General features: G+C 32.2%; 1 protein-coding gene across 3 annotated transcripts in view; it reads left to right on the forward strand.

Annotated features, from left to right (window-relative positions):
• The window catches only part of LOC128182663 (probable cytochrome P450 49a1), a 31,997-nt gene that overhangs the window by 1,225 nt on the left and 5,115 nt on the right, over window positions 1–25,657 (forward strand). The window contains exons 1-8 of one of the 3 annotated variants that reach the window (XM_052851349.1): window positions 11,308–11,408; window positions 19,357–19,514; window positions 20,137–20,365; window positions 20,765–20,943; window positions 21,975–22,164; window positions 23,295–23,475; window positions 23,877–24,040; window positions 24,874–24,955. In XM_052851349.1, coding sequence (XP_052707309.1) covers window positions 11,359–11,408; window positions 19,357–19,514; window positions 20,137–20,365; window positions 20,765–20,943; window positions 21,975–22,164; window positions 23,295–23,475; window positions 23,877–24,040; window positions 24,874–24,955 — 1,233 coding nt within the window. In that variant the 5' untranslated portion in view covers window positions 11,308–11,358. Of the gene's footprint in view, window positions 1–3,233; window positions 3,392–4,009; window positions 4,239–4,629; window positions 4,809–5,828; window positions 6,019–7,154; window positions 7,336–7,736; window positions 7,901–8,733; window positions 9,203–11,307; window positions 11,409–19,356; window positions 19,515–20,136; window positions 20,366–20,764; window positions 20,944–21,974; window positions 22,165–23,294; window positions 23,476–23,876; window positions 24,041–24,873; window positions 24,956–25,657 lie in introns of those variants that run through there. The other 2 variants (XM_052851350.1, XM_052851351.1) reach the window with 2 other exon arrangements.

Below are 25,657 nucleotides of genomic sequence, written 5' to 3' on the forward strand. Positions count from 1 at the left end.
AGGAAATATGATTTATTACCCTAATTTATTAATTCATGAAGGATGTTAATTCGTGGGTGAGAGGTACCCACGAATTCCACGAAAATTGAGCCACCACGAAATCTAATGATTCCACAGTATTTAATGTCTTCAAATGTTTTCAAATGAAATTTATAAATTCAAATTGTGATTTCTCTTCCGCGAAAATGAAATGTTGCCATGGAGAAATATTGTCAACTTATTTGACATTACTATCTCAATCTGACAAAAACATAGAAAAAGTCACATGAGAACACATAACATTCCATGTACAGTATTGCGGTTACATTGTTCATTTGAATGTAAAGTACTAAAGTCTTGTATTAATACTATGAGCAGATGTGCAGGGTTTTGTTCTTTTTACAATGTAAATAAATTTAGATTGCATGATTACATATAACTTCATTTTTTATTTACTTCTTTAAGTAGTTTTTAGATTACTGAATGTTGCATGAATTAACTGCATTAAATCTTCGCCAACCAAGGGTTTCTAATCCCCCATAAATCATTGTATTTTTAAATAATTTTACATGCTATAACATCTGCTTAATTATTCTAATATAGAATGTCTGAAAATTTTAAAATGAGTCATGATTATTATATCATCTTAAGTTTATTATTCATCTTCACATGTGCAAATGTTACATTCATTTTCTTCATTTTTCCAATCCCAATTTTTTTTTTATCTGGAAAGGTGTAATTACCCAATTATCATCAAAACATATATACCAATTTACAAGTTTTGATTTTATTGTAGTTTTATTAAGAAATTCCCATTTGGCCTTACAACATTTTTACATTTTTTCACCTGTATTTCACAGGCAAGGCAAAATGTCACACATTCTTACCACTTCTCACGAATCCTTGGCATGTATTGGTCGTCATGTGATCTCCCAGCCTAAATATAATTAATCAGTGAACTGAGGAAAGATGCGCTACTTCATCGTCTTAGGTGCATTAATAGCAACCTCTATGGACATTGGGGTTGACAAATTGAAAAAAGGGGTTTTCTTGCACAGTGAATGTAATTAATAGGTGAATTTAATGTGAAATGTTTATATAAGATCGAATTTATTCGGAGGGTGTAAGACTGGGTAAATCCTTATCATATAAGTGTAAATCCTTAACATTATTATTATGAGTGTATATCTATAATGATTCACAATCAAAAGTGCACTTATTATTGTACTAATGCTCTTTAGTGTCATTAAGACGCGAACAGAAAGACTAGAAAAATACATCATCGCTAGCCAAGGGTTTTCGGTTCACTTTGCTCCCCATAAACCCTTGGCGGATTTCATTACGAAAACTCGGTGACAAGCTCCGTTATATGATTGGCTACAGCTGCGAGTAGCTGATCCAATCGCAGTGCTTGTAAATATAAACTTTAAAAGAAAACACGTGTGATCTTTGGTAAAAAATTCGGTGCTTTTAACAAGTTGAGACACAAGTTCTCGAGTACAGTGCCACCCCAACGATGGTCTAACCAGATCGCTTCAAAAACCTATATATTTTATTGGGATTGAAAAAAGTTCTACAAACTTGTTAAGGCTCGCATGATGGCATGGGAAGTAAACATGGCGAATGTAGAAGTTGCCTATCCCGTTAGTATATACGTTCCTGCTTATGGCTATTGCTTTTAAAGGTTCAATGAGCTGCGTTTTATTTAATTTCTTTGGTCCGCAATATTGGCATGAAAGCTTTTATATAAATCGGCGACTTTTTCACTCCCGGTACAGGTCCTTACAAAACACTATGAATAAAACTTTCCCTAGGTTATAACTTAATTCGTATCTAATAGCATCGTTAATTATGTTCCGATATTCGGTAGTCAACATGTTTTCAAGTTGTATTAATGCCATGATGTGTATACAACCCGTTGTTTAATTCGATTAATATGTAAACATGAAAGGGGTGCAACTCAAGTTGCTCGCTAGATAGCGCCACCACATCACCGAGTTCTCATAATGAAATCCGCCAAGGGTTTATGGGGAGCTAAGTAGACCGAAAACCCTTGGCTAGCGAAGATGAGAAAAATAAGGGTTTTGAGCGATTTGTGTTAGAGTCACTCGTAACCAAAAAGTACTAAAACATTGTTGATTATTTCAGATATGCATTGTTGATCACCTGAGTCACTCAGGCGACCTAGCGCTATCTTTGTCGTTCGTCGTACGACTAGTACTTTTGTCGTTCGTCGGTCGTAAACTATTGAATATTTTTAGCTTCCACTTTAGATCCACTGAGCCAGTTTGAACCAAATTTTACATATAGCATTTATGGGTGAAGGGGGGTTAAAATTGTTAAATTCGAGGCCCCTGTCCCTCTGAGGTCTGAGGGGTGGGGCTTTAACCATCAAAATTAATGCAATCTTTTAAAAATCTTCTTCTTTACTTGCATGATTGTAATAAGCATTGATCTCAACTAAAACTTTGAAATTCATGGCCATAGGGTCATGGGGTTTGGCGCTTGGGTGGGGCTATAATAATTGTATTGTGAAAATGCATTTATTTTTTAAATAAAATTCTTCTCCTCTGCTCCTGGGTATTAAGCCCATAAACTAAGTACATTGTTATGATGAGGAAGACTACCTCTTTTAAAATTTTGAATTTCAAGGCGACTTGGTCGGTGGTTCTTGTGTTAGGGTGGGGCTCTAATGATTAAAAAGTGAAAATGCATTTATTTAGTTGTTTGAAAATATTTGCTCCTGAATATTAAGCAGATGAACTCTTACATAAGTACAAAGTTATGATGAGGAAGAGTGCCTCATCTAAAATTGTGAATGTCATGGCCCCTACATGTAGGTCAGAGGTCTGGTATTAGGGCAGGGCTGTAATGATTATATAGCTAGGGTGCTGTGACTTCCACCTGATATCTTTTTGTACTTAGAATTTGTTCAATTATGTCACTGTATGTTATGCTACAATTTTTTAATGTTTTGTTTTAGAATTCAGAAAGTTTTATTAGATAAAACAATCCCGGAATATTAAAAACAATTTTAATATCATTGTAATTATAATTGCAAAAGCCACACTGCAGTTACTCAGGTCACCGATAGTCCCATTGGTCTCTTGTTTGATTGGTCGGTTTTTAGTACATGTAAATCCAATCAAAATCCAGGGAAATAGCACGATATGCAAAGGGTTCACGAGGAACGATGCGGATTAGAAACTCCTGGTTAGCGAAGATGACTTCATTGTTAATTTCTTATTTCTTAGATTACCGAATGTATTCTCGACAAGCTTGTATTCATCAAATCCCGCGGCAGTACAGACAACCAAACACCCGGAAGTAAGGCCGCTAGAAGATATCCCCGGAGTGTCCGGGAAATCAGCATTACCTTATGTCGGCAGTATCTTCCTTTCAAAATCCCTAGGTATGTATCCGAAACATTTCTTTTAACTGCATCCTGATTTTGTGAACAAAGTTGGCGTTTAAACTGTTACAGTACTATAATTAGAAATAATACCCGTATATTTGGGTTTTTTTTTCGCGTGTCACAAAATTTGCGAAAATGGGGAAAATATGTAGCATTTTCAATTTGCATCAGCCATTTTTTTGCGATATTAAAAAAGTAATACAGGATATAATTTCTGTGTATTCAGTATTTTGCAATTTGAAAGAGGTCGCGAAAATAGCGAAAATTAAATCATCGCCAATTTTACAGGATATACGGGACTTTATTCTGTAAAGTGTTTCATTTGTAATAATGAACTGTTACGTTGAAAGAAGCGTAGCACTTGTCAATTTTTGAAAGCCAATGGTCGCTTTGAAAAAAAATATTTTTGAGCAAAACTAATAGTGTAATACTTTGCTTCCCATCAAGAGCACTGATCGACTCGATATTCATACCTTTCATTTACCTGTTTAATTACATTCATTTTACTTATCACTTGGGATTACTTAACTTACTTAATAGAGACCAGTGTTCGTTAGAGACATGGAATTAATGTGTATTTAATTAAGAGGTCTTGTTTCTTCTGTAATATTGTAGATTATAAGTTAGATGATGTCCAGGTAAAAACGTTCTGTTCTCAACTCCAGAAGAAATTTGGCGATATAGTCAGGATCCGAATCAAAAACAATTGGGGAGTGTTTATTTTTGACCCGGATCTTGCTAAAGAGGTTTTGGAAATACAATTGAAATACCCCTACCGCCCACCAGTTGACATCCTCAGAGTTTACAACGACAGACATAAGCTCAGTCAAAGCCTTGTAACATTGTTAGTCTCTCTCTCTCTCTCTCTCTCTCTCTCTCTCTCTCTCTCTCTCTCTCCTAAAAGTAGAAAAAAATTGATAAGCAATTTCTTCTCTGTCAAAACAAAGTCAAACATGTTGAGCCTTGGATTGAAACAAATGTTTCTGGCTTGTCTCATATATGTACTTTTAAAGGTAATGATCCTAAGAACACATGCAATTCTTTTGATATGTTTGATTTAATTTTTTTAAAAATAGAATTCAGTCATATAGATATAATTAGTGTTCGTTATTTATTTTGATCATATGATTTTTGTCGTTGGTATCATAGAGAATAAATTCGTAAGATTGAGTTTCTGAAGAAAAAAAAACTAATTAATTTACTTGTTTAATATCTTTCATAACTCTTATTTGAAGAAATGGCGAGGCATGGGCTAGATTACGTAAACCCGCACAACAGCTGATGCTGAGGCCATTGGCCGTATCTGCCTATGTAGACACTCTGTCAAAAGTAGCTGAGGACTTCGTACAGAAATACCAAGATGGCGGAACCATTGAGGATCTCCGACCAGTTCTTGTCGACTACGCAACTGAAAGTAATAATAATATGTATTAAAGAAGTCAGAAAAACCTTAGAGAATACGTAACGTTATTTGAAATATTTCTGAAATACACAAAAGAATGGCGACAAAAAGTTAATTCCAATTCATTATCTTAATTAGGAAAAAATATAAATTATAAACCCCATTTACTCAAAACAATAAAATTCGAGTTTCAGCGTAATTTCATAATTTGGAAACTTGCATTCGAATGACATTTGTTCGATCTTTCAAAAATTGTGCAATTTGGCCTTAAATCATTTAAAATTGCATTACTTGTGTTTCATCATATGATAGTCAAAACCCGGTTTGGACATAGTCATAATATTAAGTGTTTAGACTTTATTCTCTTTTCTGTCAAAAAAATGTTTAAACTTTGATTAATCTAAATTTCACGATAATTTTTTTGATATAATTTGATAATTAAATAAATGGGGTCATGAAGCAATACTGTTATGTTTTTTTTCTATTCAAATGATACAAGTTCTTTTTAAAGGTCTATTAGCATGATAAGTATTGCAAAGTCACACAAAAAAAGATTTAACAAGAGCTATTTTATATATTATGTTATTTTCATCACAATCTACTTAAAGTTATCAGTTTTGATATCATTTCTTTTTATTAATATGTTTCAGTGTATTTAAATTACTAAAAGGTCTCCGGTATAAATGAAAGTGCATACACATTTGTTCTATCTATTAAAAAAAAAACACCGGGCAAATTCAAACAATGGCTATTTCATTTTATCCTCTAATGAAAGGAGATTCATATAGTAATTTCAAAGCAATGTGGGCAAGGTTTCGTTTCAATTTCAAATTTTGGAGAATTTAAAAAAAGTGTCTAGTAGCTTAATAATGTTTTGATTTCATTTTCAGAATATACAAATGCATTTTTATTAAACAGTTACAAATAATTACATACCGATTCATGCAAACCTTACGAAGTTTGGTGCAGAAATTTTAAGAATAAAATTGTGTGATTTTTTTTGTCTCAATGACATTTATATTTTCGTGTCAGGTGTAGGAATGCTTTGTTTTAATCGACGGTTTGGGTGCATGGATAAGACGGGCATCATTGACATCAAATTTATTGAAGACATATTTGACGCAGTTGATGTGGACAGTAAAAGTCTTGGATTTAAGCCATATCTCTACGTGTCAACTCCAATGTACAGAAAATTCAAAAGGGCATTAGACCATGTTTATAGGTTCGATATTACTGGTTTGATTCATTGTTTAAAAAAAAAATAACATTTATCTAAATATCCTTTTCATACATGTATCAAGCAAAACATTTAGTTATTCTTCCTTTTAAGCTCGCTCGCTGAAATCTTATTTTCGTCATTTCTAAAACCAATTTTGTCGGAAATATGTAACTTTATAACAGCAACCTCATACATGTATGGTGTAAATTAAAGTTTGTCAAATTTATTATTATGATCTTTAGACAAGAATTGGGCTACACTCGATGGTCAGATTTTTACAAATTTAAAGAATTTTTTTTAAAACTTAATCTCAAAACCTAAAATGTTTTGATAAAAGTCCGTAAAACTTAGTTCAAGTTTTAATTAAGTTTAATTTCATAAGGGTATAACAATATATTTGATGTTTTTCTGTAAAATTATCACGCTCTATTACGGTGAAAGTTTGTAGACATTGCCATATGGGTAAAAATATATCTTGTATGTTACATTCGTTAAGCTAATTTTCATCAGTATATATTTACATCTACCAAGTATGATTCCCTCTACTTCTTACGGAAACTTATAGTCAATTCATAGCTCTATAGAAACAGCTAAACTGAAATCTAAAAGCCCCGTTTATCGATTGGTCGAAATCTACAGCGGCTGAAACTGACAGGTGTGATATCGACACGCCCTGTTTATTGGTCGTAACCTACAGCGACATTAGACAAATCACGGACTGCACGAAATAATCATGATGATGTTAAGCTAAAAGTCTCACGGGAGACGATTTGGCTGTTGCGTTTTGCTAACGTACTTATCTACATTAACAGTAATTTAGTGAATTTTACTTTAGTTACTTTTTATAATCAATATTTTTAATTAGTTAAAAGAAAGATGTAAATATAAATAATAAAATGCTTTCTATAATGATTCATGCGGGCTACATGTATGAAGGTAGCGATTATTGCAGAAAAAAATTTACATAAGCCTTATGTATTTTTTCTGCAATGTCGCCACCTTCATATCCCGAATAAATCACCATAGAAAGCATCTTTTTGTTTAATTATACAGTGTATGTGTGTGCGTGTTTAACTGTGATTTCCGACTCCACAAAAGTAAACAGAGAAACATAATACATCATTGATGTTCTCTTTCAGTGTATTCCAGGTAGAAATCAAGAATGCATTGTCAACTTTGGAAAAAGTGAAAGCAGAAGGAAAGCTGGAAGAGTATCTTGAAAAGCCGAATCTACTGTACTCGTTGTTGAGTCATCCCAAAATGACCCCAGCCGATGTGGACAGAACCCTTCTTGACCTGTTCATTGCAGGGATAGAGTCAGTGAGTTATCTGTTACAACAATTACATGTACATGATGCACAAAAATTACACATTAAAACAGATTAAATCTACATCTGTAGGCATAGTTTTGAAAAACAAACACGAAAAACAAATAGCAACAAAAAAAACAACAACTAAAAAACAACATATAACAAACAACAAACATCAAAACAGAAGGAGACTGCATTGATATTTTTGTGGTTTCTTTATTGCTCTGTTTGTTGGTGGGTTTTTTTCTCTGTCTTTTTTCGTTTTGTTATGTAAGTAATTAAAAAATATTTTTATATGCCGATATCATCTTTTATATTCTTAATGTATGAGTCTATAATTGCTCACTATCATTCTTATCATATCGTGTTTTTCTTGATTATAGAAATAGTCTGACGTTAATTTTTTTCTAGACTTCAAACACGTTAAGTCTTTTGTGGTTCGAACTGGCGAAGAATCAAGATAAGCAAGAAAAACTTTACAAGGAAATTTCGTCGGTTTGTGGCAATGGTGACGTCACAAAAGAAGCTCTGGCCAACATGTCGTATCTAAAGGCATGTGTGAGAGAAACAATGAGGTAAGAAATTTTATAAAAAGTTGTGCGATTATACAGTCAATAAAAACAGAACTTGTACAACATAGTCTAAAGTATAGCATAGAATTGAAGTTTCATACGTACCATAGCATTCTACTCTCCACATCACAGCATTGAAATATCATACATGTACTATAGCATAAAATCTCATGGCACATCATTAGATTTTAATTCATCAGAGCATAACATAACTTAGAATACAGCATAATTTCAACTTTATTTTGATGGGGATTTTTTAATGAGCAAATGTTTTTACATTGCAGATTAGTGTTAAATTTGTTTATTAAATATTTTACTTCTATATACATGTATTTGTAACTTTTTTTGTTGAGAAGACGGTTTGTTCAAATCTTATAGCAAAGCATACCAATAGCATTATGATACCTCTCATTTCGATTTCTTGTAGCATAGCATACAAATCTTATAGTATTGCATAAAATTCTCAAAGCATATCTGATTTATTGAGTCGCATACATAGCACAGCATAAAATTGTAAAAGATATGTCGATTGAATGAAATGGCTGAGGGTACTATAAGCTTAATTAATATGTGAATTATATTTTCCTCTCAATTGTTATTTGAATATCAAATTCGGAATTAAAATTACATGTTTCATGCTTAATATACCTGTAATTTATGATGGTGTATTTGCTATAATTCAATAAGCATATTCTATGCAGGTCGTCTTCTTGAAGTAAAGGTAATGATTGGTCATTGCCAACTAATGCAATCTTTACTATGTAAAACATTTTGATATATCATCTTTGTGGACTAAACTGTTGGCAAATTTTCTGACATTTTTTTTATTGTTGAAGGATTTATTCCCCAACGTCCCCTGGGTCTTACCGCCGCTTTGACAAAGACGTGGTTCTGGGTGGATACCATATTCCAGCAGGGGTAAGTCTACCCCTTTCTTCACTCCATATCTCTAAGCAATATATTTTAACATATTTCTCGCTTATCATTTCTATAATGATGACTGTCTTTTCTGGTTTTCGACTTGTCAAATGTAAAATTGATTAATTGTCCATAAAATCAAGATGAAATAACATTGAAATAGTATACTTTTCTTTTTTTATTTACTATCATACAATTTGGAATAAAAATGGTAATCAATGTTTAGATTCTAATAAGGACTATATTTTTGGCGGGATATCGGCGTAGGAAAATATCACATGTTTATCACATGTTTCGCAATTCTGAATTGCTGTAGATTATATAGTCTGTTTTAACATGATTTATTTAAAACAATGACATTGATGTTGGATTTTTTAACTTATGTGAAGTAATGATATCATAATGATAATTGGGTTTCAGATTCGTTTTTAAAATAAGATTTCCCTATCAAATTTCTAGAAGCTTTTAAAAGTCACGCTGCCCATTCTATACATTGATTTGTGTAAAAAAATCACTAGAATCAGTTTTCTTCTTTTATTAAATTGTCAATATGTTAGATATTTAATTTACATCTTTATATAAAGTCTTCATTATACCTAAAAATCAGATTTTTTTTTTTATATTTGAAATATAAAAAAAGAACAATCAAAATATCTTCAAAATTCAAGAAAATTAGAGGAAATGCGGGCTAAGCAATATCAATTTTAGTTAAAATATTTATTTCAGCTTTAACATCTGACAAAACGTTGTGCAACCTTATGTATTAGATATAAGATACTAAAGAGTAAATTGAATATCTAAAGCACTTAAAACTTGTCAACGTCACGAACAATGAAAACCATATTTTCCCAGAACATCGAGACACAACAAATCGAAAAAATGGCGTTGTGTGTGCATTTTCTCTAAAAAGTTATATCTTTGAAATGTTCTCATTTTATCCTAAAAAAAAGAATAAAAATAAAAAAATAACAGGAGAAAATATTTTCATCCACAATGCAGTGGAGCTTCCGTACACATATGGTACACGTTTGGTTGTCTTCTCGATACTTAGTGTCCTCCGAAAACGATGGTTGTCTAGTACCAATAAACAGACGACAGGCAGAGTTGGCAAAATCAGTACATTGAAAAAGTGTGTCGTGTGAGTGCGAGGTGATTATAATATTGCACATTTATTCTGATGAAGTCAGTTTGTCTTGTCAGGCTTTTGATGCTGTGTGGTTTGAGTCTGACAGTCTTTACATTCATTTTCTTTGATTTTACTTTCCTTGTGCGCCAAATAATATTATACTACGCCGTGAACGCCAGGAAAAAAATTTGAAATGTTTCAACGTTGCATAATTGTGAATACCATAAGAGCTAGCGTTAGCAAAATTTTTACATAAAAATGGAACGCAATACATATTTTAAGGTGCCAAAATTGAAGTTATTAGAATCATCCATAAAAAGATTGAGTTTTTAAAAAGCAAAAGAATTTATGACCATCACGTGTAATGAAATCACATGGGGACACTGACCGGGAAATTTAACTGGCAAGATTTGAAATATACAGCTTACGTCAGTTTCACTTGTTACAGGCAAAACATTTGAAATGAGCAGGAACAAATTTACGCGGACGTTTAAGAAAACATTGGATTGAAACTGTAGTTATAGAAAGTGTATTTTCATTTTTAACTTGCTATATATCGATCAAAAACATTTTATTTAGCATTAGCAAAGCGATTGAAAACATTTTATTTTATCAGTATATAAGTACATAATCAGCAAATATAAGAATATCACTATTTGGAGGTGTATTCATTTTGTCGATTAGAGAAACTCGCGTTTTATTTTTTTTCTGCCATGCTAGCTACATGTACTTTCATAGCCGAAATGAAGCATAGAAAAGACATTATATTGATTGTAAATTTACAACACCAATTAAAAGTGAGTAAAACTACGTAAATTATTTTAATTATTAATAAGAACTTCACACACAAGAAGCTTCAAATATTTCATATGTCAAAGTTACCATAGTGACTGTACAACTGATTTTGTAATGCAATGGACATGAAGATACATGTTACGTGAAAACGTGTCTGAGGTACATGTATATCCCGAGGTATCCCGAGTGACCCGGGATGCATAGTTAATGATGTCAGATTATCCCATTATAAAACTCCTTAAGAGAAATGATTCCGTTTTTGTAAGTTTTTCCGAGTGAAAAATTATCTGTCAATGAATAAATCTTGAATTGTGTTTCCATTTTATCAATTCGATTCAACTACACTTCATTCATATGTATGACTATTTGTATTTATAAAAAAAAAATCGCCTAAATATGACGGAAACAATAACTTGGGACATACTTTTAAACATTAGATAAAATGTTATCAAAAATGAATCATAATTATTACTTAACACTTTTGTAAATGCATGCGGATAAAATCGGGATCGATGCAATTCAATCAATTTGGCGTTTTTACTTACATGTATGACCAAAATGCAGTGCCGTAGTTTTAAATTTTTTAAGTATACACACAGACATGAATCTATGAAGGCGTATAATGTTGTCGACAACAAAGTGCTTCGCATGGAGATTACGGTTTCCTTTTAGGTATGGTACCTTATTTTCACACATTCCGTTTTATAGATTCATAAATATCGTTTATGTATTTCCTCAAATATTATTACCATTTGTTTAACAGTAAACGTGTGTACACAGTGTCAATGCTCTCAGCCGCTGTTCATGTCTTCTTTATTTTGAACAACATGCATTGCAATGTCGAAGTAATGATTAAGACATTAAGGCATTAAATCATGTAATTAATTGGACACAGTATTCTTTAAGAGTATACCCGAAAAGAGTTTTATGTTTCTCCGTATATTTTTAAATATATGTACGGAGACTCAGTGGGGCAATATCTTAAATAAAGTTTCGGCTCAGCACAAAAAAATAAACTTGTGAAATAAGAAAGAAACTAGAGACGAGCTCGTTGCAAGCAACGATTAGGTCTTCCGTCGTAGCTGCGTCATACTTGTGACGTAATACAAAAATTGATACCTGACCATGGTGCAATATTAGATGTATAAACACTGTGTAAAAGAAACAAAGTACATGTATATAAGCAAATACAAATCTTTAAAAGTTGTCTAAAGTTTGATTCGCCGCATGTTGTTTTTTTGCATGTGCATTTTATTTTGAGAAACTTATCTAATCATCACAATTGACTCAATATACACAGAATATGGACGACGATTATAATCACACAGTGGGTATGCCCGGTATGTACGTAAAAAGACCAAACATTTTACTCGCATTTTTTATCGAAAGCAAGGGCCAATAAATCTTTTAGAATGTATGCGGAGATCCTGGAAATTTTACAGGAGGTTCTGAAGAATAATTTTGTTTTTTGAGGGGGGGGGGGGGGAGGGGGGCATGCTCGGATAAGAAAAATTTTCCTGGGGTGGGGGTTGAGTGTCAGACGGTTGAGTGTCTGACGGTTATTTGAGTATGCCTGGGGATGTCCAAGGCATATTTTTGTAATTTTATATTGTACATATAATGGAAAGAAATTTTGCGGGGGTTGGGGTGGGGTCTGGAACCCTCACCCTACTCTTCTAGATTCGTGCATGGGGAAGACCGATGCCGGTAATTTAACGGTAATTTTAACCATTTTTATTTAATCAATCATTTTCAAAATTATCGGAATTCCAATTTTACCTTTAAACGCAGTTAAAACTTAAAATACGAACCATTTAGTCTCGGTGAGTATTTGGCCAACATGTGTCCGCGTACGAAAGAAATGGCAACATTCAAGAAATTTGGATGGACGATCTGGGTCCTAGGTCGTCCATCCGATTCTTTTTCAGACTAAGAGCTACAGAACTGCACTTAGAGAATGTCAAACTAATTATGTCAATTAATTTATTTTGTCTCAAAGAATCAGTTTTATTTAATCAATAAAGTTTTACCTTAAAAAAAAAAGAAATCGGGCACAAATTTCAATGTTAGCATTTTACAATTTAAAGGTCTAATAAAAATTTGAATAAAGTTTCAAGATACTACTCTTCGTTGTTTTATACGAAATATTGCATGGAAAAAAGATTTACATCGCATATATATTATAGAACTAATTTCTTCTCTTTTTTATTTACATCAAAATAAATCCAAGAAAAAATCTAAATATTTTTTTCCTTTATATGTGTTAATGAAAACGTGGTCAGCAAGGGCCGGTTCTATGTCGTGCAAGCACCTACTTAATAGATTGTTACACGGATCTACCACGATGACAAATATGGAAAAGGCAATATTGTGGGTGAAGGATGAATGTGTAGTTTGTTTTTTAGGTTTATTTTTGATAATTATATTCATCTGGATCAATTTGGTCTGTTGGTTTGTTTTGTTTATTGAAAAGGGGAATAAAGAAAATGAGTAATATCCGATATGAAGTCAAGCATATATTTTCATATTATTATTGACTTAAAACATGTTGGAAAAAAGAAATATTGTATCAAGCAGTTAGTTATTATGCGCAGATCATGCATTCCTCTATGGTTTTCACAATTGCATGTATCATTTACTATACGTATTTGCTTACGGAGAAATAAATTTCCAAAGAGATGATATAGTTATCAGTTAAGTTCCAGATTGTCTTCTGCACATGCAAGCACGTGTGTAATCCTGATTTAAAAATAGGTATAATGGCCGGGGGGGGGGGGGGGGTCATCGCAACAAAATTGTGTATTAGCGTTCTAGAGTGTACATTGTTAATTAATAATTGATGTTGAATTGTTATTAACAAACAAAATCATTAATTTATAATAACATACACTAAAATGCCAGGGAGTTCTGCTGGACAAGATTTCATTTGTGTCAACCGATTAAAAATGACTGTATTTTGGATTTATAAATCGTTCTAAAACATTCGATCTGATATATCGTTGTTAACAATTCAAAACTTTGAACGATTAAATTTGTTTTTATACCTACCCCGACCCTCACGGAAAAATCCATTCAGATCAATGGAAATTTCATTTACAAGACTCCGCGCCAGAATCAGAATGTCTCATTCATTAATTTTTTCGTAGTTATAGTGGACGAGTCCAAAATAGGAATAGAATAGGAATAGGAATACCATGTGAACATATGCCGTGAATGCAGTTTACTTTGCGTCTATTTTCTTATTTTGAGAGTCCTTTTTATCATGCTTATCATGGCTTGAAAACAACAAAAAAAAAAAAAAAAAAAAGTTTTTCCCAAAATCTTCAATATCCTAATCCGGAAAAATTAATTGCTGTGAGAAAAAGTGTGTGTGTGGGGGGGGGGGGGGGGACCCACAAGCTTGAATTAATAATTGCCTGACGATGCATCTTTAATGTGTCAACATTTATATTCATAATTGATGAAAACGTTATATGGGATGTAATAAGCAACAATGAGCAAGAGTGTTCAATTAAAAGGGCTTTTCACATTGCACGTGTGTAATCCTGATTTAAAAATAGATTGCCATATTTGAAAGGTCAAAAAAAAAAAAGAGGGAGGTGTCATCGCAACAAGATGATACACATTGTCTAAGTAGTACAATGTAAGTAATAGTTGGTGTTGGATTATCATCATTAACAAAGAATCATCAGTTTGGATTAATTAAACAAATATAAATTCATATAATTGGAATATTTACTGGAGGGGCTACGAACAAGTAATTCGCCGAAGTGGGGTAAGTGTTTATCTATATGGCTATTAATCTATATGTACATGTACACATAGCGTACACATGTGATTCAAAATACCCCAAACGGAAAAATTCACTTATTGAGTCTACATTTTAAAGAATTTGCAAAAAATACATTGCGGGTCTGAATGTTTGTTAATGTGTCAATCTATCAATATACAGTTTGTTAATTATTTTCGATTGCTAAGGCTACATCGTTTTTGATGAACATTGAACAACATTTTTTCCATGCCATTATTTCCACGGAAGATAGCGAGTACAATTATAAAGCCCAATTTATTTAATTATCTCTTTAATATTGTGTACTAGTATGTAATAAATAATTTATAAATTGCTGCCGAAGGTTGTTTGGTATTTTCGTTTGTAGATGCATTGCAAGTAAAAAACGTGAAACGCAGGGCAAGTCATAATTAATATCCCTAATAACCGTTACTTAAAAATAGCGGCTTTGGATTCAAATATTATCGTGTACGAATATTAAGTTCACTTTTTAATATCATCTCCACGATGATAATATTATATCCATCGGAAATCAGTATTTTGTTTTGCTTTAAAAGAAATGTTCTATCAGGAGCAATCCCGCGTTCGTTTAAATTGCCGGCGTACATTTGTCATGTCAGTAATACACATTGTGCTTTACATGACGGCCGTGTATACGTACTGTAGAAAAGTTGAGTTTAATTACCATGCATTCGAACCATTTTATTAACACATCTCCCAGTACTGAAACAATTCAAAATGTCTCTGTTACAGTAACACAGTGGGGCGTTAAACATGTGTACGTCCAGCTCTACAAGCATATGCACTGTCGTCAAGGCGACGGCCTGAATACAGCTAGCGACTCTTCTATCGATCGGTTACCTGAGTCTCGTAATGCATCTAAATATAGAAAGGGGCACAGTTATGAAACAAACAACAAAAATAAGGTCAAAGACGTTCATCTTTATGAAATGAATATGTACATATGAATAAAAACATTTGGGAATTTTATGTAGAATTATTTTTGCGCGCTGCATGTATCAGTTAGTGCATTACAAAAAGCCTTTCATAACCTCCTAAACGTGCGCACCCCCACAAAAATGGACCGAACTGACAACAATTGTTTCTGCAAATACTGGCTAGAAATTACGAAAACATTAAATTGAATACCACGGAAGGATTTAAAATTAATTTCTTTACAACTTTGCTTCAATAATGCATTAGAAAATTTTATTCCTTTACAAGTTATTGACAAGAAACTTTTGACGCATCTAACTCCCTAATTATAGGGGCCAGCCCCTTTTTCTGTATACCGAATGAAAGGTCTTGGTAAGACCAAGATCTTTTAAAATACATGTTATAACAAATTTTTATCAGGTAGAAAACTAACACGGAGAATACGCGATTTTTTTTGAATTTTTTTCTTACCTTTGTTTCAACATCTATACCACCCCTTTTATTTGCATTTAAATAATAAATAAAATATATCTCGCACAAATTCAATGTATTAGCTTCCAAACCAGCCCATCTTTGAGACTCTGCCAGTCATCGTTATAGCTAAACCCCCCTGGACAAAAGAAGTCGTTAAATTTTACTAAAAGGGGAATAACTCAAAACCGGATGGGGATTTTCCTCAACTAAAATATGCAACGACAACATCACGCGGCATGTTATCAGTCCTGAAAATTTCAAAACAATCGGTGAACAAACGAGCGAGATATTAAGGATCAAAGTTGGCGTCTAGAAGAAAAAAAAAAATAATAAGAAATTTGAAAAAATTTCAGAATAATAGTAAGGTCTTCCGTTGGAAACGGAAGACCTTAATTATTATTTTTCTGACGGTATTTTACGGTGTAACAGTCTATGTGGCTGATAATTTTTCTTTATTCCAATTGATAACAAAATGAATCTATAAATTAGGTAGATCACATAGTGTTATAGACGGCATTTGTACATACTAAGAAACGAAATCTTACTTTGAGCTTAAACAAAATTTGACCATATCTGTAAAAATTAATAGCGAGCAAAAATTCTTTTTCCTAGGTATGTTCTAAAAGTTCACCTTTGCGTGCTATTTAAAGAGTGATACCTTATATCCAACAACTGTTTCAATAAGAAAAACTTTAAACCTAAATTTATGACTGTTTTATTTATTTAGTGTAGAGTATACGACACAATTTGCAGGTGCCGCGAGCGATGTTATACACAGCAAAATGAAAAAAAAAAATAAATATAATCTTGTAGTGGTTAACTGCATTCTAAAAGATTTTTTGTAATGTTTTATTTTTCGGTTAAAAATATTATGGCACAGTTGATAAAGATACTAAGTTTTCTAACTAGATATCGCATAGTCCAAATGGCTCCTAATGCATACAAATTATATTTTGTGAAGCAACTCAAATTGAAAATGTTGAGACGCTTCTAATACTATTCTATACATGTAGTATGCTAATCAGTCACCCATGTATCCTTTAAAAACTTCATACTGTAGAATCATTAAATGTCGTGGGGGCCAATTTTCGTGGATTTATTAAATTTTACAGGTTCGTGGGGACGTAATTTCGTGTATTCTCTAAAACCTACAAAGGAAATATGATTTATTACCCTAATTTATTAATCCGTGAAGGATGTTAATTCGTGGATGAGAGGTACCCACGAATTCCACGAAAATTGAGCCACCACGAAATCTAATGATTCCACAGTATTTAATGTCTTCAAATGTTTTCAAATGAAATTTATAAATTCAAATTGTTTTTTCTCTTCCGCGAAAATGAAATGTTGCCATGGAGAAATGTTGTCAACTTATTTGACATTACTATGATAATCTCTATCTGACAGAAACGTAGCAAGAGTCATATGAGAACATATAAAATTCCATGTACAGTATCACGGTTACATTGTACAGTTGAACGTAAATTCAAGTACTTGTATTAACAGATTTGCAGGCTTATTTTATTTTAAGATGTAATTTAGATTGCATGATTACATGTAACTTCGTTTTTATTTAACCTCCTATTTCTTAGATTACTGAATGTTGCATGAATTAACTTCATTACATCTTCGCCAGCCAAGGGTTTCTGATCCCCCATAAATCATTGTATTTCTAAATAATTTTACATCCGATAACAGCTGACTAGAATGTCTGAAATTTTTAAATTAGTTTTATATCCTATCATCTTTATTATTCATCTTCACAATGTGTGTAATTTACTTAATTATTATCAAAACATATAACCAATTTACAAGTTTTGATTTTACTGTAGTTTTATTAAGAAATTCCCATTTGGCCTTACAACATTTTTACATTTTTTCACCTGCATTCCACAGTCAAGGCGAAATCTCACACATTCTTACCACTTCTCACGAATCCTTGGCATGTATTTGTCGTCATGTGATCTCCCAGCCTATTTATTAATCAGCGAAATGAGGAAAGGTGCCGTACTTCATCGTCACAGGTGCATTAATAGCAACCTCTATAGACATTGGGATTGACAAATTGAAAAAAAGGGTTTTATTGCACAATGAATTTAATAAATGGGATTAATGTGAAATGTTACATATAGATCGAATTCATTCGGAGGATGTAAGACTGGGTAATGGGTAATTCCTTAATATATGAGTTTATATATCTATAATGATTCACAATCAAAAGTGCACTTTTTACTGCACCATTTGGGCGCTTCAGTATCATAAAGACTTGAACAGAAAGACCAGAAAAATAAAGGTTTTGAGCGATTCATGTTAGAGACACTCGTAAATAAAATGTACTAAAACATTGTCGATTATTTTAGATATGCATTGTTGATCACCCGAGTCACTCAGGCGACCTAGTGCTATCTTTGTCCTTCGTCGTTCGTACGACTTTTGTCGTTCGTCGGTCGTAAACTATTGAATATTTTTAGCTTCTACTTTAGATTCACTGAGCCAATTTCAACCAAATTTTACATATAGTATTTATGGGTGAAGGGGGGTTAAGATTGTTAAAATCTTCTTCTTTACTTGCATGATTGTAATAAGCATTGATCTCTACTAAAACTGTGAAATTCATGGCCCCAGGGTCATGGGGTTTGGCGCTTGGGTGGGGGTATAATAATTGTATTGTGAAAATGCATTTATTTTTTTTAATAAAATTCTTTTCCTCTGCTCCTGGGTTTTAAGCCCATAAACTAAGTACATTGTTATGATGAGGAAGAATACATCTTTTAAAATTGTGAATTTCAAGGCGACTTGGTTGGGGTTTCTAGTGTTAGGGTGGGGCTCTAATGATTAAAAATTGAAAATGCATTAGTTCTTTGAAAATATTTGCTCCTGAGCAGATTAACTCTTACATAGGTACAGAATTATGATGAGGAAGAGTGCCTCATCTAAAATTGTGAATGTCATGGCCCCTACATGTAGGTCAGAGGTCTGGTATTAGGGCAGGGCTGTAATGATTATATAGCTAGGGTGCTGTAACTTCCACCTAATATTTTGTTGTACTTAGAATTTGTTCAATTATGTCACTGTATGTTATGCTACAATTTTTAATGTTTTGTTTTAGAATTCAGAAAGTTTTATTAGATAAAACAATCCCGGAATATTAAAACAATTTTAATATCCTTGTAATCATAATTACACATGAATATATATATATATATATATATATATATATATTGCAAAAGCCACACTGCAGTTACTCAGGTCACCGATAGTCCCATGGGTGTCTTGTTTGATTGGTCGGTTTTTAGTACATGTAAACCCAATCAAAATCCAGGAAAATAGCACGATATGCCAAGGGTTCTTGAGGAATGATGCGGATCAGAAACTCCTGGTTAGCGAAGATAACTTCATTGTTAATTTCTTATTTCTTAGATTACCGAATGTATTCTCGACAAGCTTGTATTCATCAAATCCCGCGCCCATACAGACAAGCAAACACCCGGAAGTAAGGCCGCTGGAAGATATCCCCGGAGTGTCCGGGAAATCAGCATTACCTTATGTCGGCAGTATCTTCCTTTCAAAATCCCTAGGTATGTATCCAAAACATTTCTTTTAACTGCATCCTGATTTTGTGAACAAAGTTGGCGTTTAAACTGTTACAGTACTATAATTGGGGGGGGGGGGGGGGGGGTCGCGTGTCACAAAATTTGCGAATATGTGGAAAATATGTAGCATTTTTAATTTGCATCAGTAATTGTTTGCGATATTAAATGAATCTTAAAGAAAATAATACAGGATATAATTTCTGCGTATTTAATATTTTACGATTTGAAAGAGGTCGCGAAAATAGCGAAAATTATAGATCTTTGCCAATTTTACCGGAGATACGGGATTTTATTCTATAAAGTGTTTCATTTGTAATAATGAAATGTTACGATGAAAAACAGCGCAGCAACACACAATTTAAACTTGTCAATTTTTGAAAGCCATTTGTCGCTTTGAAAAAAATTTTTTGGAACAAAACTAGTAGTGTAATCCGATCAAGAGCGCTGATATTCATATACCTTCAACTTACCTGTTTAATTACATTCATTTTACTTATTACTGGGGATTACTTACAATGTAACTTACTTTATATAGACCGTGTTTGTTAGAGACATGAAATTAATGTGTATTCGATTAAGACGTCTTGTTTCTTTTGTAATATTGTAGATTGTAAGTTAGATGATTTCCAGGTAAAGACATTCTGTTCTAGTCTCCAGAAGAAATATGGCGATATAGTCAGGACCCGAATCAAAAACAATTGGACAGTGTTTATTTTTGACCCGGATCTTGCTAAAGAGGTTTTGGAAATACAATTGAAATACCCCTACCGTCCACCAGTTGACATCCTCAGAGTTTACAACGACAAACATAAGCTCAGTCAAAGCCTTGCAACATTGTTAGTCTCTCTCTCTCTCTCTCTCTCTCTCTCTCTCTCTCTCTCTCTCTCTCTCTCTCTCTCTCTTTCCTAAAAGTAGAAAAAAAATTGATAAGCAATTTCTTCTCTGTCAAAACAAAGTTAAACATGCTGAGCATTGGATTGAAAAAAAAAATTCTGGCTTGTCTCCTATATGTACTTTTAAAGGTAATGATCCTAAGAACACATGCAATTCTTTTGATATGTTTGATTTAATATTTTTAAAATAGAATTCAGTCATATAGATATTAGTGCTCGTTATTTATTTAGATCATATGATTTTTGTCGTTGGTATTAATGAGAATACAGTCGTAAGATTGAGTTTCTGAAGAAAAAAAAGTAATTTACTTGTTTAATATCTTTCATAACTCTTATTTAAAGAAATGGCGAGGCATGGGCTAGATTACGTAAACCCGCACAGCAGCTGATGCTAAGACCATTGGCCGTGTCTGCCTATGTAGACACTCTGTCAAAAGTAGCTGAGGACTTCGTACAGAAATACAAAGATGGCGGAACAGTTGAGGATCTCCGACCAGTTCTTGTCGACTACGCAACTGAAAGTAATAATAATATGTATTAAAGTAGTCAGAAAAACCTTAAGGAATACGTAACGTTACTTGAAATATTTCTGAAATACACAATAGAATGGCGTAATTTTTTTTGGTAAAAGTTAATTTCAATTGATTATCTTATTAAGGAAAAAATATAAATTATAAACCCCGTTTTCTCAAAACAAAAAAAAATCGAGTTTCAGCGTAATTTCATAATTTCAAAACAACTTGCATTCGAATGGCATTTGTTTGATCTTTGTGCATTTGGCCTTAAATCATTTAATATTGCATTACTTGTGTTTCATCATATGATAGTAAAAACCCGATTTGGACATAGTCATAATTTTAAGTGTTTAGACTTTATTCTCTTTTCCGTTAAAAAAAAGTTTAAACTTTGATTATTCTAAATTTCACGATAATTTTTTTTTATATAATTGATATTCAAATAATTGGGGTCATGAAGCAATACTGTAATGTTTTTTTTTCTATTCAAGTGATACAAGTTCTTTTAAAAGGTCCAATACCATGATAAGTATTTCAAAGTCACAAAAAGGGATTTAACAAAATCTATTTTATAAATTATGTTATTTTCATCACAATCTACTTAAAGTTATCAGTTTTAATATAATTCATTTTTATTATTAATATGTTTCAGTGTATTTAAATTACTAAAAGGTCCCCGGTATAAATGAAAGTGCATACACATTTGTTCTATCTATTAAAAAAACACACCAGGCAAATTCAAACAATGGCTATTTCATTTTATCCTCCAATGAAAGGAGATTCATATAGTAATTTCAAAACAATGTGGGCAAGGTTTCATTTCAATTTCAAATTTTTGAGAATTTTACAAAAAAGTGTCTACCTTAATAATGTTTTGATTTCATTTTCAGAATATACAAATGAATTTTCATTAAACAGTTACAAATAATTGCACACCGATTCATGCAAACATTTCGACGTTTGGTACATAAAATTTTAAAAATAAAATTGTGGTTTTTTTTTTGTCTCAGTGACATTTATATTAATTTCTGTGTCAGGTGTAGGGATGCTTTGTTTCAATCGACGGTTTGGGTGCATGGATAAGACGAGCATCATTGACGTCAAATTTATCGAAGACATATTTGACGCAGTTGATGTGGACGGTAAAAGTCTTGGATTTAAGCCATATCTCTACGTTTCAACTCCATTGTACAGAAAATTCAAAAGGGCAATAGACCATGTTTATAGGTTCGATATTACTCGTTTGATTCATTGTTTTAAAAAAATATAACATTTATCTAAATATCCTTTTCATACATGTATCAAGCAAAGCAAAGTTATTCTTCCTTTTAAGCTCGCTCGCTGAAATCTTATTTTCATCATTTCTAAAACCAATTTTTATCGGAAATCTGTAACTTTAACAGCAACCTCATACATGTACGGTGTAAATTAAAGTTTGTCAAATTTATTATTATGATTTTCAGACAAGGATTGGGCTACACTCGATGGTCGGATTTTTACATAAGAATTTTTTTAAAACTTAATCTCAAAACCTAAAATGTTTTGATAAAAGTCCGTAAAACTTAGTTCAAATTTTAACTAAGTTTAATTTCATAAGGGTATAACAATATATTTGATATTTTTCTGTAAAATTATCATGCTCTATTACGGTGAAAGTTTGTAGACATTGCCATATGGGTAAAGAGATATCTTGCTACATTCGTTAAGCTAATTTTCATCATGCATTATATATACATCTACCAAGTACGATTCCCTCTACTTCTTACAGAAACTTATAGTCAATTCATAGCTCTATAGAAACAGCTAGACTGAAATCTAAAAGTCCCGTTTATCGATTGGTCGAAACTTACAGTGGCTGAAACTGACAGGAGTGAAATCGACACGTCCTGTTTATCGATTGGTCGTAATCTACAGCGACCTAAGAAAAATCACGGACTGCACGAAATAATCATGATGATGTTAAACTCAAAGTCTCAAGGGAGACGATTTGGCTGTTGCGTTTTGCTAACGTACTTATCTACATTAACAGTAATTTAGTGAATTTTACTTTAGTTACTTTTTATAATCAATATTTTTAATTAGTTAAAAGAAAGATGTAAATATAAATAATAAAATGCTTTCTATAATGATTCATGCGGGCTACATGTATGAAGGTAGCGATTATTGCAGAAAAAAAAATTACATAAGCCTTATGTATTTTTTCTGCAATGTCGCCACCTTCATATCCCGAATAAATCACCATAGAAAGCATCTTTTTGTTTAATTATACAGTGTATGTGTGTGCGTGTTTAACTGTGATTTCCGACTCCACAAAAGTAAACAGAGAAACATAATACATCATTGATGTTCTCTTTCAGTGTATTCCAGGTAGAAATCAAGAATGCATTGTCAACTTTGGAAAAAGTGAAAGCAGAAGGAAAGCTGGAAGAGTATCTTGAAAAGCCGAATCTACTGTACTCGTTGTTGAGTCATCCGAAAATGACCCCAGCCGATGTGGACAGAACCCTTCTTGACCTGTTCATTGCAGGGATAGAGTCAGTGAGTTATCTGTTACAACAATTACATGTACATGATGCACAAAAATTACACATTAAAACAGATTAAATCTACATCTGTAGGCATAGTTTTGAAAAACAAACACGAAAAACAAATAGCAACAAAAAAAACAACAACTAAAAAACAACATATAACAAACAACAAACATCAAAACAGAAGGAGACTGCATTGATATTTTTGTGGTTTTTTTATTGCTCTGTTTGTTGGTGGGTTTTTTTCTCTGTCTTTTTTCGTTTTGTTATGTAAGTAATTAAAAAATATTTTTATATGCCGATATCATCTTTTATATTCTTAATGTATGAGTCTATAATTGCTCACTATCATTCTTATCATATCGTGTTTTTCTTGATTATAGAAATAGTCTGACGTTAATTTTTTTCTAGACTTCAAACACGTTAAGTCTTTTGTGGTTCGAACTGGCGAAGAATCAAGATAAGCAAGAAAAACTTTACAAGGAAATTTCGTCGGTTTGTGGCAATGGTGACGTCACAAAAGAAGCTCTGGCCAACATGTCGTATCTAAAGGCATGTGTGAGAGAAACAATGAGGTAAGAAATTTTATAAAAAGTTGTGCGATTATACAGTCAATAAAAACAGAACTTGTACAACATAGTCTAAAGTATAGCATAGAATTGAAGTTTCATACGTACCATAGCATTCTACTCTCCACATCACAGCATTGAAATATCATACATTTACTATAGCATAAAATCTCATGGCACATCATTAGATTTTAATTCATCAGAGCATAACATAACTTAGAATACAGCATAATTTCAACTTTATTTTGATGGGGATTTTTTAATGAGCAAATGTTTTTACATTGCAGATTAGTGTTAAATTTGTTTATTAAATATTTTACTTCTATATACATGTATTTGTAACTTTTTTTGTTGAGAAGACGGTTTATTCAAATCTTATAGCCAAGCATACCAATAGCATTATGATACCTCTCATTTCGATTTCTTGTAGCATAGCATACAAATCTTATAGTATTGCATAAAATTCTCAAAGCATATCTGATTTATTGAATCGCATACATAGCACAGCATAAAATTGTAAACGATATGTCGATTGAATGAAATGGCTGAGGGTACTATAAGCTTAATTAATATGTGAATTATATTTTCCTCTCAATTGTTATTTGAATATCAAATTCGGAATTAAAATTTCATGTTTCATGCTTAATATACCTGTAATTTATGATGGTGTATTTGCTATAATTCAATAAGCATATTCTATGCAGGTCGTCTTCTTGAAGTAAAGGTAATGATTGGTCATTGCCAACTAATGCAATCTTTACTATGTAAAACATTTTGATATATCATCTTTGTGGACTAAACTGTTGGCAAGTTTTCTGACATTTTTTTTATTGTTGAAGGATTTATTCCCCAACGTCCCCTGGGTCTTACCGCCGCTTTGACAAAGACGTGGTTCTGGGTGGATACCATATTCCAGCAGGGGTAAGTCTACCCCTTTCTTCACTCCATATCTCTAAGCAATATATTTTAACATATTTCTCGCTTATCATTTCTATAATGATGACTGTCTTTTCTGGTTTTCGACTTGTCAAATGTAAAATTGATTAATTGTCCATAATGAAATAGTATACTTTTCTTTTTTTATTTACTATCATACAATTTGGGATAAAAATGGTAATCAATGTTTAGATTCTAATAAGGACTATATTTTTGGCGGGATATCGGCGTAGGGAAATATCACATGTTTATCACATGTTTCGCAATTCTGAATTGCTGTAGATTATATAGTCTGTATTAACATGATTTATTTAAAACAATGACATTGATGTTGGATTTTTTAACTTATGTGAAGTAATGATATCATAATGATACTTGGGTTTCAGATTCGTTTTTAAAATAAGATTTCCCTATCAAATTTCTAGAAGCTTTTAAAAGTCACGCTGCCCATTCTATACATTGATTTGTGTGAAAAAATCACTAGAATCAGTTTTCTTCTTTTATTAAATTGTCAATATGTTAGATATTTAATTTACATCTTTATATAAAGTCTTCATTATACCTAAAAATCAGAATTTTTTTTTTATATTTGAAATATAAAAAAAGAACAATCAAAATATCTTCAAAATTCAAGAAAATTAGAGGAAATGCGGGCTAAGCAATATCAATTTTAGTTAAAATATTTAT

The sequence above is a fragment of the Crassostrea angulata genome, chromosome 5 (genome assembly GCF_025612915.1).
Source record: "Crassostrea angulata isolate pt1a10 chromosome 5, ASM2561291v2, whole genome shotgun sequence".
NCBI lineage: Eukaryota > Metazoa > Mollusca > Bivalvia > Ostreida > Ostreidae > Magallana > Magallana angulata.